Source organism: Myxocyprinus asiaticus, chromosome 41, assembly GCF_019703515.2.
Source record: "Myxocyprinus asiaticus isolate MX2 ecotype Aquarium Trade chromosome 41, UBuf_Myxa_2, whole genome shotgun sequence".
NCBI classification, from domain to species: Eukaryota; Metazoa; Chordata; class Actinopteri; order Cypriniformes; family Catostomidae; genus Myxocyprinus; species Myxocyprinus asiaticus.
This window is the reverse complement of record NC_059384.1, coordinates 32969258-32982509: the sequence shown is the minus strand read 5'-3', so window position 1 is coordinate 32982509 and position 13252 is coordinate 32969258. Positions and strand designations below refer to the sequence as shown.

The following is a 13252-nucleotide window of genomic DNA, read 5'->3' as shown; positions in this document are numbered from 1 at the left end:
ATATTTTGAGATGTTTTCGTCCATACGATGTCAATCAAAGGGGTCCAAAACTTTCTAGCTCCAATAAAGACATAAAGGCAGCATAAAAATAATCCAAATGACTCGAGTGGCTTAATCCATATCTTCTGAAATGATACGATGAGTTTTGGGTGAGAAACTGACAAAGTCCTTATTCACTATGACCCCATTTCCACCTGGTATTAAGATGTGTTTTGGGTGATCCAATCACATGTGGTAAGCCCTAAATACAGGTCTAAACGGGGTCTAAATAGTTTTTGTGATCGGATCACAAAAACCACATATGAATGTGTTCAAAAACGCATGTGTCCACATCACATTTGAGGTGTTAACGCTAATCCATCCTGTATGCGTCCCAGCAGCAGCTGAAGCACCTCCCCTCACCTGTCAATCAACTGCTGTGCTAAAACAAGAGTTTAAAGTTCACCAGTTACGAGTGGCTTTAAAAGGAAACACGCTGACATAGTGAGTGATGTATGTCATCACGAAACAGAGACCCTCTCCTCCAAATCCAAGAGGTCAGAGGAGATGCATTTAAGTGACCAGGTGTAAACAGCCATGTGTCTCACCTGACCACATGTGATCGGATCACCTGAGACACATTGTAATACCAGGTGGAAACGGTGTCTATAAATCTTAACATCCACAATGTCCTATGCGGTTCATGTGAGAAGCTCCTTCACATACTTCCACGTTCTTGGCGTATGCACAGAGCACTGGACACAAACCAGACATAGTGTTGCCAGGTTTATTGTTTAATGCCCAGTTGGGCAATTTTGAAAATGCAGACGCGAGTTAAAATGATAGAGTCATGAGTTGAGTTCTTTGGGGATCCTTTCAAAATGTACTGCACTCACCAAAAGGTTTATGGTAAACACTATGAAATGAAAATGCAACGTCTTATTGATGTATAATGATACCAGGATTGTGTTTCATTTGGGTTGGATGTCAAGATTTACAGTGAAATTTGACTTAAATTATGGTCTGTTTCTCACTGAACACTTATCGCATCGCTTCAGCAGGCATGGATTAAACCACTCAAATTGTAAGGATTACTTTTATGCTACCTTTACGTCCTTTTTGGAGCTTGAAAGTTTTGAATCCAATTGACATACATTGTATGAACCAAAGCACCTCATATCTCCATCAAAATATCTTAGTTTGTGTTCTGGAGAAGAAAATCTAAAATCCCATTAGCAAACCCATACGTTTCTAAGAGTTCTGTCTAAACAAAAGCATCACTTGGTCATGAGACTTCCCTCAGCCTGACAGTTGCCTTCTAGACATCACCATGTTAGGTTTGTTCTCGGTCGGTGGAAAGAAACTGCTGCAGACTCTGGGTCCATACCATGCAGATCACTGAATAGGCCTACAAGTCAAAATGTTATTTCTTTTATTTCCATATCATTAAACATAAGCCTATCACTGGCCTACAGTCCACAGTAATTTTACAATCGAAAGTTTCAGCAAGCTGTTTTTGAATGCAAGAACGTGTACTGTGTAAACAGCTCCTTACTCATTCTTTGCTGCCTTATATAGTTTAGTGTTGTTTGGCATGGCATAAACGAAAGATTGCAGGGAAAGACTCACTGATATTCATGAAGAAATCCAGACCTGATTGGACGAATCATTAATATTCAACAGTAAAGCGCTACCTGCTTGGTCTCTACCTAACCCTAACCCAACCCTTACCCTACCCCAAAACCTAACCCTAACAAACCAGGTTGCACTTTTCTCATGCATTCATTTCTCATGTCTTCCCCTGCCACCATACATTTCAGAAATCTGTGGCCAGTTTGACTGCAGATTCACATTTAAGTGGCACTTTAAGCTTGGATTTTTCAGATGGTAGGGAAAAACCCTTATTACGGTATTTATGAACAGGTCAGATGTGTGTTAATTGCGGTCATTTTATTTACATGCTATTTCTCCATAATTATTGTAATAAATGAATGTAATAAATTGACAGACCTATCAAATTTACAAAGATATGCTGGTTTTAAAAAGTGTCTATCTGCTTCAATCAAATGGATATCTGCATCATGTGGTATCTTGAATAAGATATCATTCAACAAACAGAGGATTTGTTTTATTTCTTTACTGATCATGGTATTTAGAGATGTGCAGTAAATTGATGTCATAAAATGCACATTCCTGAGAAACACACCCTCAAAGAGCTTTCTATCAGATTATTTCCTCAGTACAGGTTTTTGAGCACATGGCTAGTGATGTATTTGACAGCCAGCATGGTCTCCTCACAGGTGGGCTTAATCTCGGATTCAGGCAGCAGGAAACCGTAGCGACCGGTGTCACGCAGCTCAAAGGTGTATGAGTACTTCACACCCAGGTCATACGCCCAGTCATCAGAGCCACCAGCAGCAGGGTCTGTAATGAGAAGGGTCAGCTTTAGGGAAACATTGAGCAATAACAAAGTTTTCTAGGACAATGGGTCTCAAACCGTGGTTCATGTACATATAGTGCCCCCAAGTGGAATGACACTCTTGATCAGAAATCTGAAAAATTATTAAATAAGGATGAGGCGAGGTTAATGAATTGCGAATGTGGCAACTAGCAAACTTCTGTGAAAATAGCACCTTACAGATGTAAGTTGAATGTTTACCATCACCCCTCGCTGTGTGAATATGTACATTATTTGAGATAGTGTTGAAATTACGTTGGCTAACACGCTAAAGCTAGCGGCAACATATCATGTGAAACGTAACTTCTGTCAGCTGAAAAACGCCAAATGCTTCCATGTTGTAAAACAAACGTTAGTGTTCCATTTGGGATGATACTACACTTTGAAAATGTACTGTATACACTAGAGCGTATAGTTTATAGTGCAAGTGCACAGTGTTGTGTGCATCAATTCCCTTACAAAAAAATCGAAACTAGCCGCAAACTTGATTTTTGTAAGGGTTGAGACACAGCCTATATTAAAATTATATAAAGGTTACTGAATATGAGACCAACAGTGAAAGTGCTTTCATTTTACTTTTATATTATGAGCATAACAATCTGAGTGAAAAGTTGAATTGAAAAATTGCTTGAATGGCAGCACTCCAACTTGCATGGACGCCGCAAGATTGTGCGAAACCTGATGATCCAAATTCTGAGGTAACATTGCATGTGTACATCACAATGAAGCCAATCCCAGATTACATTTTGCTGGGTTCAAAGTCGAGAGAAATGTCAACTAAAAGTATATTTAATTAAATACTGGAAAATAACATAGTTCAATCTTAAATTAAAAACTGTTTTACCCAATATTTGTGTGTACTATGCATTTTTTATGCATATTAAACTAACACTTTGTTAGTTTAGCAACATGCTAATATCTTTTGGACTCCATTGGACTAAACTCTGTTGGAATCAAATGTGAGTGGTATCTCTCATGTGCTTTATGTGCGTTGTATTAGCGTAGAGTGGCTGCTTATGAAGAGCACTCCAAATCAGTCAATTATGAGTTTGTATTTCAGTTAAGATTCCTTTTAACAAGTGGTTGATTGATTTGTCTGCAAAGATCAGTCCATGCTTTTCGATTGTTCGAACTGCCCCCAAGCGGCTTAAGCAGGAACTACAGTTGAGCGCATGCGCAACAGCACAGGGACCCAATGCTGCCTGACTTCCCTTCAGCTGCTCTGCATGTCAAGTTTCGTGAAGATTACCTCAAGATCTACACATTGTATGACAATTTATTTGGGCTCATTTTAATCGGAAGCATCTGCTTTAAGTAATCATGTGCAATTGTTTTTCATATTCTGTTTATGTTTTATGAAAAATAAAAAAAATGCGGCAAATAAACCACATCTGTTTATAACGTATGTAACTGTGAGTGAATCAATATGCTTGTTGTATTCTATTCATTCATTAACTTTAATGGCTGTCAATCTTAGATATTTCTGATATTTGCAACCCTGTTTGCTATGCACTAATTGTCCGATTCACTGACTGAATGTTTTTACTAAGAGTGTGAAGAAATGTCATTTTATGGGGATGTGAGGAGTTGTGTGTGAAAGCGGTCTTCTAGTAATCTTGTTTGTTACGATGGTCTGAATAATTAAACTGGTTGCACAAAATACTTTGTAAAGGCAAAATACTCAGAATAGGTTCCTTTAAAATACTACTACCCACTCTGCAACTGAGGTTTTTATATGTTTGTGTGTAAGCATTTGTGTTTTGGTGTGCAGTGTGTTTGACCATCTTACATCAATTTGTATAATCTAGTTATATAATCAATTATAACTAGTTATATACAATCATATAATCTAGTATAAATTATGTTAATAAGTCACTTTGGACTATAAATCGCAGGACCTTTTGGATGATTAAAAAAACGCCACTGATATTCCAGGTAATACAGCACATTAATATAGTCCTAACCTTAACCTGATCTTGCTAGTCGAGGATAAAATGAAACGTGGCTTCAAAGGCACAGCACAGATGATTTTCAGGCATGAACATTTTTGTTTGGAATTCGGTGCATCGGGTCATTTGGGTGGAAAAACATCCAGAACTAACACACGGATTTCCTGTGTGATCATGTTGGCCTATGTAGGCAGTAGACAGCAATGCGGTTCAGTAGGTTGTGGAATAGAGCATCTTAGATTCTTTATACTCACAGATAGTAGCAGCTCCAGGTCCAACGTCATATTTGGTTCCATACAGGGTACGCAGGGCTGAAATAGCTCCTTGACCCACGCTCAGCTACCAAAAACAGACACAAGTTACTAGCACAGATCAGTCAGAAAAGTCAAAGACTCACGGAAGTACACATACGAGTTGTACCAATAATCTTTGACAGATTTATAGAGAATGTTCACCCAAAAATGAAAATTCTCTCTTCATTTACTCACCCTCATGCCATCCTAGATGTGTATGACTTTCTTTCTTCTGCAGAACACAAATTAAGATTTTTAGAAGAATATTTCAGCGCTGTAGGTTCAATCAATGCAAGAGAATGGTGGCCAGAACTTTGACGCTTTGAAAATCACATAAAGGCAGCATAAAAGTAATCCATACAAATCCAGTGGTTTAATTTATGTATACTGAAGCAATGCAATGGCTTTGGGTGAGAACAGATCAATATTTAAATCCTTTTTTACTATAAATCTCTTAGATTTATAGTAAAAAAGGACTTAAATAATGATCTGTTCCTCACCCGTGTAGGAAAGAAACAGATCATATCACTTCTTAAGACATGGATTTAGCCACTGGAGTCATATAGATTACTTTTATGCTGCCTTTATGTGCTTTTTGACCTTAAAAGTTCTGGCCACCATTCACTTGCATTGTATGGACCTACAGAGCTGAGATATTCTTTTGAAACTCTTTGTTTATGTTCAGGAGATGAAAGGAAGTCATACACATCTGGGATGGCATGAGGGTGAGTAAATGATGAGAATTTAAATTTTTGGGTGAACTATATCCCTTTAACTGACCCTTAAAAAAATGTAAATTAATGTATAAGGGAAAGTATATATCTTAAATCCTGCAACTGGTCACCATTAAATTTTTTAATCACCGTTTTGCCTAATATGAGGTCATGAATACTGCTTGCATAATTATTATATAGAAATTATAAAATGCTGTTTAGAATAGTTTTAGATGGAGTATAACATGTCACACTGCAACTTTCCAAAATGTCAATTACCCTTATACCAAAACCTCCCAATGAATAATAAAAAACCTTCTAATAATGACTCATGCATAACATGAGGCAGTATGCTTCAATGTGTGTGTATGTATGTGTGTGCACATACCAACTCTGAGTGGTCAGCAGTCAGGCCATATTTGTAGGAATATGGGAAAAGCAGCAGCTGGGAATATGAATGGATGGTCAGGTAGGCCTTAATGATGGACTTGTTGGTGCGGATGAAATTGGCCAAATTCTTGGACTCAATCTCAGATTCTGGGCGACTTCCACAGTAAGTGTCACTACAGGGGTTGCTGGAAGCTCCAACGGCTTGAAAATGAAAGGCAAACATCAACTATATTTCATGGTATGGCAAGGTATTATAAATTATAGTTTACTGTTATGATAAAAAAAAAAGAAAAAAAGAAAAAAAAAGGTACCCAAGAGACCTATATCCTAAAAGAGATTTCAAAATGCAGTGCTTAAATAGGATGTATGTACTTACTGCACCATCCAGCATCAAAGTTTCTGTTGGGGTCAGTACCCACACAGCTGGTGCCACTGTTCTTGGATCTAGTCTTCCTCCACATCCTGTTCTGTAGAACCAAAACAAGACCTTTCAAATCATATTTTTATACATTTGAACTTTGTAATACACTGACTCTGCTCTGTAATACACTTACTCATGACCACTTTATTAAGAACACCTGTACACCTACTTATCTAATCAGCCAATCATGTGGCAGTGCAATGCATAAAATCATGCAGATATGGGTCAGGAGCTTCAGTTAATGTTCACATCAACCATCATAATGGGGAAAAAATTTGATCTCAGTGATATCTCAGTGGTCTCAGATTCCACCATACATCAAATCCTGCTGTACAATCCGAGTAATATACTATATTTTGGTGACATAAATGTAATAAACATACATTGGTCCAGGTGTATTCATAGCCATCAATGTTGAAGACGGGCAGAACGAAGAAGTCCATATTATCCAGAAGGTTGGTCATCTCAGCATCAACTCCGTAGGTGGAAACAGCCTGAGCATTAAACAGAGTTTACATTTAAAGATCTCCCGAAAAGAAAGAAAGCGAAAGAAAGAAAGAAAGAAAGAAAGAAAGAAAAAAAAAAAAGATCCTGTACCTCCTTTATGAACCACTGACAGAAAGCAGGACTGATCCACTCTCTGGCATGGAAGCCACAGTCCATGAAGATGGCTGGCTTAATAGAGTCTGTATTCTTTCCAATCTGGAAAAAAAAAAATATCTTTATTGTCCAAATCAACCAGCAGAGATAGGTAGTAATATTAGGTTTTAACAATGTTTCAGTATTTAAGAGAACATATAATACATTATCAGTCAAAAGTTTGGATATCTCATGATCCTAAAAACCTTTTGATCTAAACAGGCTAAAGCTTTAAATTGTACTCATTTTATTGATATATTTGGAAGTTGGAGTTGATAGTGAAGGAAAAGCAGCCAACAAGTCTCCAGCATACATGGGAACTTAAAAGCATCTCAGGATGTATTTCATGAAGTTGGTTGAGAGAATAATCTGAGTGTGCAGAGCTGGAATCTAGACAAAGGGTGGTGTCTTTGAAGAAGCTTGAATATAAGACAATATAAGGTCATTTTTACTTGGCAGAGTTATCGCTTCTGTCAAGCAGGCATGGTTGTGGGCCGATGCCAATAATCTGAGCATGACCAAATATCAACTGATTATATTGGACTTTCACTACTTTGTAAAAAAAAAAAAAAAGTGCTTGTGATATTAATAAATGTGAATTTATGCAATTGATGACATAATTTTCATTTTTGGGTGTAGAGCAGCAGTGGCAGGACGTTACCTTCACCAGGTGCATGGGGCGTCCCTCATAACTGTTTCCGATCACCTGCCTGCTGAGCAGATCAGGATTGGCAGAGGTAATGGTAATAACCCAGTCATTGATCTAAAGGTAACAAAACATGAGTAGAACACAAATTACAATCCTGAAACAGTGTTAAGTGTAAATGACAACTAAATGAAAATATTTTTTTTACAACTGAAATAAAAAGAAAATGGGAAAGCTAAACTAAATTACATTTTCATGACTCCAAAACTCAGTAAAATACACTAAAAATGACCAGCAATTTATTGATGCATAATACATTGTAAAACCTTGAACGTCTTAGTTAAAACCAAAATAATATACAGGTGCATCTCAATAAATTAGAATGTCATGGAAAAGTTCATTTATTTCAGTAATTCAACTCAAATTGTGAAACTCGTGTATTAAATAAATTCAATGCACACAGACTGAAGTAGTTTAAGTCTTTGGTTCTTTTAATTGTGATGATTTTGGCTCACATTTAACAAAAACCCACCAATTCACTATCTCAACAAATTAGAATACATCATAAGACCAATAAAAAAAACATTTTCAGTGAATTGTTGGCCTTCAGGAAAGTATGTTCATTTACTGTATATGTACTCAATACTTGGTAGGGGCTCATTTTGCTTTAATTACTGCCTCAATTCGGCGTGGCATGGAGGTGATCAGTTTGTGGCACTGCTGAGGTGGTATGGAAGCCCAGGTTTCTTTGACTGTGGCCTTCAGCTCATCTGCATTTTTTGGTCTCTTGTTTCTCATTTTCCTCTTGACAATACCCCATAGATTCTCTATGGGGTTCAGGTCTGGTGAGTTTGCTGGCCAGTCAAGCGCACCAACACCATGGTCATTTAACCAACTTTTGGTGCTTTTGGCAGTGTGGGCAGGTGCCAAATCCTGCTGGAAAATGAAATCAGCATCTTTAAAAAGCTGGTCAGCAGAAGGAAGCATGAAGTGCTCCAAAATTTCTTGGTAAACGGGTGCAGTGACTTTGCTTTTCAAAAAACACAATGGACCAACACCAGCAGATGACATTGCACCCCAAATCATCACAGACTGTGGAAACTTAACACTGGACTTCAAGCAACTTGGGCTATGAGCTTCTCCACCCTTCCTCCAGACTCTAGGACCTTGGTTTCCAAATGAAATACAAAACTTGCTCTCATCTGAAAAGAGGACTTTGGACCACTGGGCAACAGTCCAGTTCTTCTTCTCCTTAGCCCAGGTAAGACGCCTCTGACGTTGTCTGTGGTTCAGGAGTGGCTTAACAAGAGGAATATGACAACTGTAGCCAAATTCCTTGACACGTCTGTGTGTGGTGGCTCTTGATGCCTTGACCCCAGCCTCAGTCCATTCCTTGTGAAGTTCACCCAAATTCTTGAATCGATTTTGCTTGACAATCATAAGGCTGCGGTTCTCTCGGTTGGTTGTGCATCTTTTTCTTCCACACTTTTTCCTTCCACTCAACTTTCTGTTAACATGCTTGGATACAGCACTCTGTGAACAGCCAGCTTCTTTGGCAATGAATGTTTGTGGCTTACCCTCCTTGTGAAGGGTGTCAATGATTGTCTTCTGGACAACTGTCAGATCAGCAGTCTTCCCCATGATTGTGTAGCCTAGTGAACCAAACTGAGAGACCATTTTGAAGGCTCAGGAAACCTTTGCAGGTGTTTTGAGCTGATTAGCTGATTGGCATGTCAAAATATTCTAATTTGTTGAGATAGTGAATTGGTGGGTTTTTGTTAAATGTGAGCCAAAATCATCACAATTAAAAGAACCAAAGACTTAAACTACTTCAGTCTGTGTGCATTGAATTTATTTAATACACGAGTTTCACAATTTGAGTTGAATTACTGAAATAAATGAACTTTTCCACGACATTCTAATTTATTGAGATGCACCTGTACTTAAAATAATAAACCATAGAGTAAAAACTTAACTGAATTGAATGGACAAATTGAAATAAAATAGAAATAAACACTAAATTAAATTTCAAAACTATAATAACAACCCTGACCTGAAATGGAAGGAAATGTTCATGGGGAATTATGAGTGCATTTTCTAACCGTGGCCCAGTTGTTGTACTTAGTGTATTCATGAGCCTTTGTCGCCCTCTTGTGGTTCATCTGAGACTCTACAGCAGCCTGAAGGTCATCAATCAAGACCCTGCAAAGACAAACACTCATTTCAAAACTTTACACCATAGCTGCTTACATAATGTACCTATGGAGCACCTTAGAGGACAGGGCTGGAATTATTTTTTTCAGAAATAGTTTTGCGTGCCCTCGCAATAAGTTGTGCATTCCCTCTCAATAAATTTACTATGGTATTACTACAGTAACCATATTTTAACCTTGATATTCATAGTGAAACCACAGTAATAACAGGAAAACTAAAACAATGTTAATAAAAATCAGAATTTTGTGCTTATTATGGTTTAAAACCATTGTAACCATGGTTAATCTATAGTAAAACCATTTTTAAGGATAGAGTATACTGTATTAAAACCATGATTTCTGCCAAAAAAAAAAAAAAAAAAAAAAAAAAAAAAACATGGTTACCCTACAACAGTCATGGTTACTACAATATTACTGTAGTAAAACCATAATTTCCAACAAAACTATGTCAGTATACATATATAGTAAAACCATAGTTAAACTATGGTATTTGTATAGTAAAACCATACTAACCTGAAAATTATGATCTTTATTGCCATAGTTTTCATTTTCCTGTATTATCACCATGGTTTCATTATGAATATCATGGTTAAAATATGTTTCCTTTAGTAAAACCAATTTATTACAAGGGAATGCAAAACTTACTCCAAGGTACATGAAAGGATAGCATGGTGTTACTATGGCACTTGTCTGAAAAGTCACGGTATTACCATTGTACATGTCCAAAACAAATTCTGTGTTAAGCTACGGAATTTTTTTTGGACACGTACAATTGCCATGACTCTGACATGAGGGATGTTATATACAAGTTAAAGCTCTGTAGCATGCTGTCATTTACTACAGAAAATTATTTTGACCTTTGTTTAGAGAAATTCACTTACAATATGAATACATGGGACAATTGCTATATATTTGCCTCATAGATTTCCATCGCAAGTGTGTCAAGTTGTTTTTGTTCGTTTTACCCTACAGATGCTGTTGATAGAGCTTAACTTGTATTTAACCCAGAACACTCCTTTCATTTCATGTTATGCTCTTTAAGATGAAGTCTAACACAGTTTGAGCATATGTCACAGACTTACTCAACCTCCATGCCACTCTGCTGTAAAATGGTGAAGACCATGTCAAGCTGGGCAGCAGGAACATGAATGTCAACTTTCATGTCAATGGTCACAACCTCAGCGCTGTCGGGCCTCCAGAAATCCACCTGCAGAGGGAGTAACGTACACTTATTGAAATTGTGGGTGTAGTAGAAACATGTGTCTGCTAAAGTCCTGTCAGTAACTAACTAAAATCCTACAAGTATCATTCTCATGTTGTTTCAAACCTGTATGACTTTCTCTCTTGCATGGAACACAAAAGCTTTTGCCTTATAATAAAAGTGATGGACAGCGCTGAGCCATTATTAACTTCCATTATAAGGCAAAAAGTTGTGTAAAGCTCTTCAAATTTCTCCTTTTTGTAAATAATGACATAATTTGTATTTTTGGAGGAACCATGCCATTATGAACAAATATTTTCTAACTCCAAGATGCTGCCAAGCAAGCCTCACAAATGCAAGTTATTTGGCACCATCTTGTGACTTAGAATGGTTAGTTATCCACTGTAGTAAAAATAAAAAATGCACTGAAAAAAATTTGAAGTGGGGTTTTCCTGAAAAAATAAATAAATAACAAACAAACAAAAAATACCTAGGAAACTATTTCCATGAAGAAATTGCTAGTAAATTTAACAGGCCATGTCTTCAAGTAAAGGTTACAAACAATTAGAAAATCTCAAGTTTTTACTCTCTTTCAAGTAAAATTTACTCACTCTTTGTCTGTAAATTTCAAACACTTCACAGACTTCACAAAATAAGAAGTTACCAAACATAACAATGAAAACAACAATGAAAACAGTGTAGGCTGTAACCTTTAGCTTCCTCGTTAGCGTGCCCACCTCCCATGCCGGAGACCCCGGTTCGAATCCCCCTCGGAGCGGGTCAAGCAGGACCGGTAACAAGAGGCTAAAGGCTACAGCCACGCCCTGTTTGCCACAGTATTGTAAACATTTTGTAGAGTCACGTTGGGTTAACCTCCTCGTGGTCGCTATAATGTGGTTCTCGCTATTGGTGGGGCACGTGGCGAGTTGTGCGGGGATGCTGCGGAGAATAGCGTGAGTCTCCACACGCGCTAGGTCTCCGTGGTAACGCGCTCAACAAGCCACGTGATAAAATGCGTGGATTGACTGTCTCAGACGCGGAGGCTACTGAGATTCGTCCTCTGCCACCCGGATTGAGGCGAGTCACTATGCCACCACGAGGACCAAGAGCGCATTGGGAATTGGGCATAACAAATTGGGGAGAAAAGAGGAGGAAATCCTAAAAAAAACAAAAACGTTGTAAATCAACTTGCAAACAGTGAAACCAAGCTCATTTATTTTTCAAGCCCAGTGCATGCTGGGAACACCAGCTTTGAAAAGTTAAGTAAAATGTATTTATTTAATTTACCTGTGAAATGTACTCAAATTAGCAAATAAATCTGACAAAGTTTTCTACTTTCTGAATGGTACATTGTGATGCATTGTACAGATAACAAACAATCATAAATAATATTTACTTATAAGTTAGAGCATTACTTTTTACATGTTTGAAGTGAGTACAAATGTAGAATTTATTTCATATTTTCAAGTTCACGCTTTAACTAAATTATTGAATGTAGAAAGTACTTAATTTTTTCTGCTGTACTATATGGCCTTGGAGGATTTCAGTTTTGATTTTAATATATATATAGTGATCAAGAGACTTTTGAAGTCCCAAGTTAAAGCAAGAAAACCAAAACATTGAAGAAACACAAAGCGCTGAATGAAACAGAGCTTGGGAAAAATAGAAAAAAAGTGTTGCTACATATGTTAGATAGTCTATAGAGAAAGTAACTTGGATTGCAGAATATATAAAGTAATATTCTAATATTGTTGCAGTGTTGGTCTTGTTGCTTGTCTGGTTATTTTCTACGTTTAATGGTCGGTTTTTCGTAGTGGAACTGGAATAAGATAATAAAATACATCTGTCTTCAGTGTTTGTGTCAGTTCTAATTTTACCTTGACATTGCGGCCCAGTTCCTTGATGACTGAAACGTGTTCGTCAAGTGCAGGTTTTAAACGGAGGACCTTCTCTCTGGAAAAGCGTAAGGAGAGATATTCTTTACCATCTTACAGGTTAACGTGACTATTTCTGTAATATTTCTGGTTAAAAAGTGAGAAACAGGTTCAAAATTTTACCCCACAAATCTGGTCGGCTCACAGAGAGCGACGGCCACCAATCCCAAGAGCAAAAGAACCTTCATGTTGCAAAGTGATCAAGTTCCTCATACAGATCTCCCTTTATAATGCTCGGCTCCCAGGGGCCACCCAATCCCAAACATCCTCCAAAATGCTTCCACATGCATAATTTATAATTCACCTGTCGCAAGGGCTGTACAACATATTCATAGATGTGATTTTCACCTAGAGCTTCAAATACAACTCTTTCAATTATTAACCTGTTAAAAGGTAAAGAAAGCTTTGACCGAGGG

The 13252-nt window shown here is 37.5% G+C and overlaps 1 protein-coding gene across 1 annotated transcript; it reads right to left on the bottom strand.

The window, feature by feature from the left end:
- Positions 1-2101: 2101 nt before the first annotated feature.
- On the bottom strand, positions 2102-13047 carry LOC127431856 (carboxypeptidase B-like). The gene is made up of 11 exons (XM_051682469.1): positions 12960-13047; positions 12780-12855; positions 10784-10908; positions 9591-9690; positions 7504-7605; positions 6801-6905; positions 6587-6697; positions 6159-6249; positions 5781-5983; positions 4641-4725; positions 2102-2403 (listed from the first exon to the last, which is right to left on the bottom strand). The coding sequence occupies exons 1-11, from the start codon at positions 13022-13024 to the stop codon at positions 2216-2218; spliced, it is 1251 nt and encodes a 416-aa protein (XP_051538429.1). The 5' UTR covers positions 13025-13047; the 3' UTR covers positions 2102-2215.
- Positions 13048-13252: the final 205 nt, after the last annotated feature.

Excerpts from the sequence above, each read along its gene's own strand:
- LOC127431856 (XM_051682469.1), bottom strand. The coding sequence starts at position 13,024 with ATGAAGGTTCTTTTGCTCTTGGGATTGGTGGCCGTCGCTCTCTGTGAG. Across the intron at positions 10,909-12,779 it reads AACTGGGCCGCAATGTCAAG|GTGGATTTCTGGAGGCCCGA; the intron begins GTAAAATTAGAA and ends CTCCCTCTGCAG. Across the intron at positions 6,698-6,800 it reads GTCAGTGGTTCATAAAGGAG|GCTGTTTCCACCTACGGAGT; the intron begins GTACAGGATCTT and ends TTTAATGCTCAG.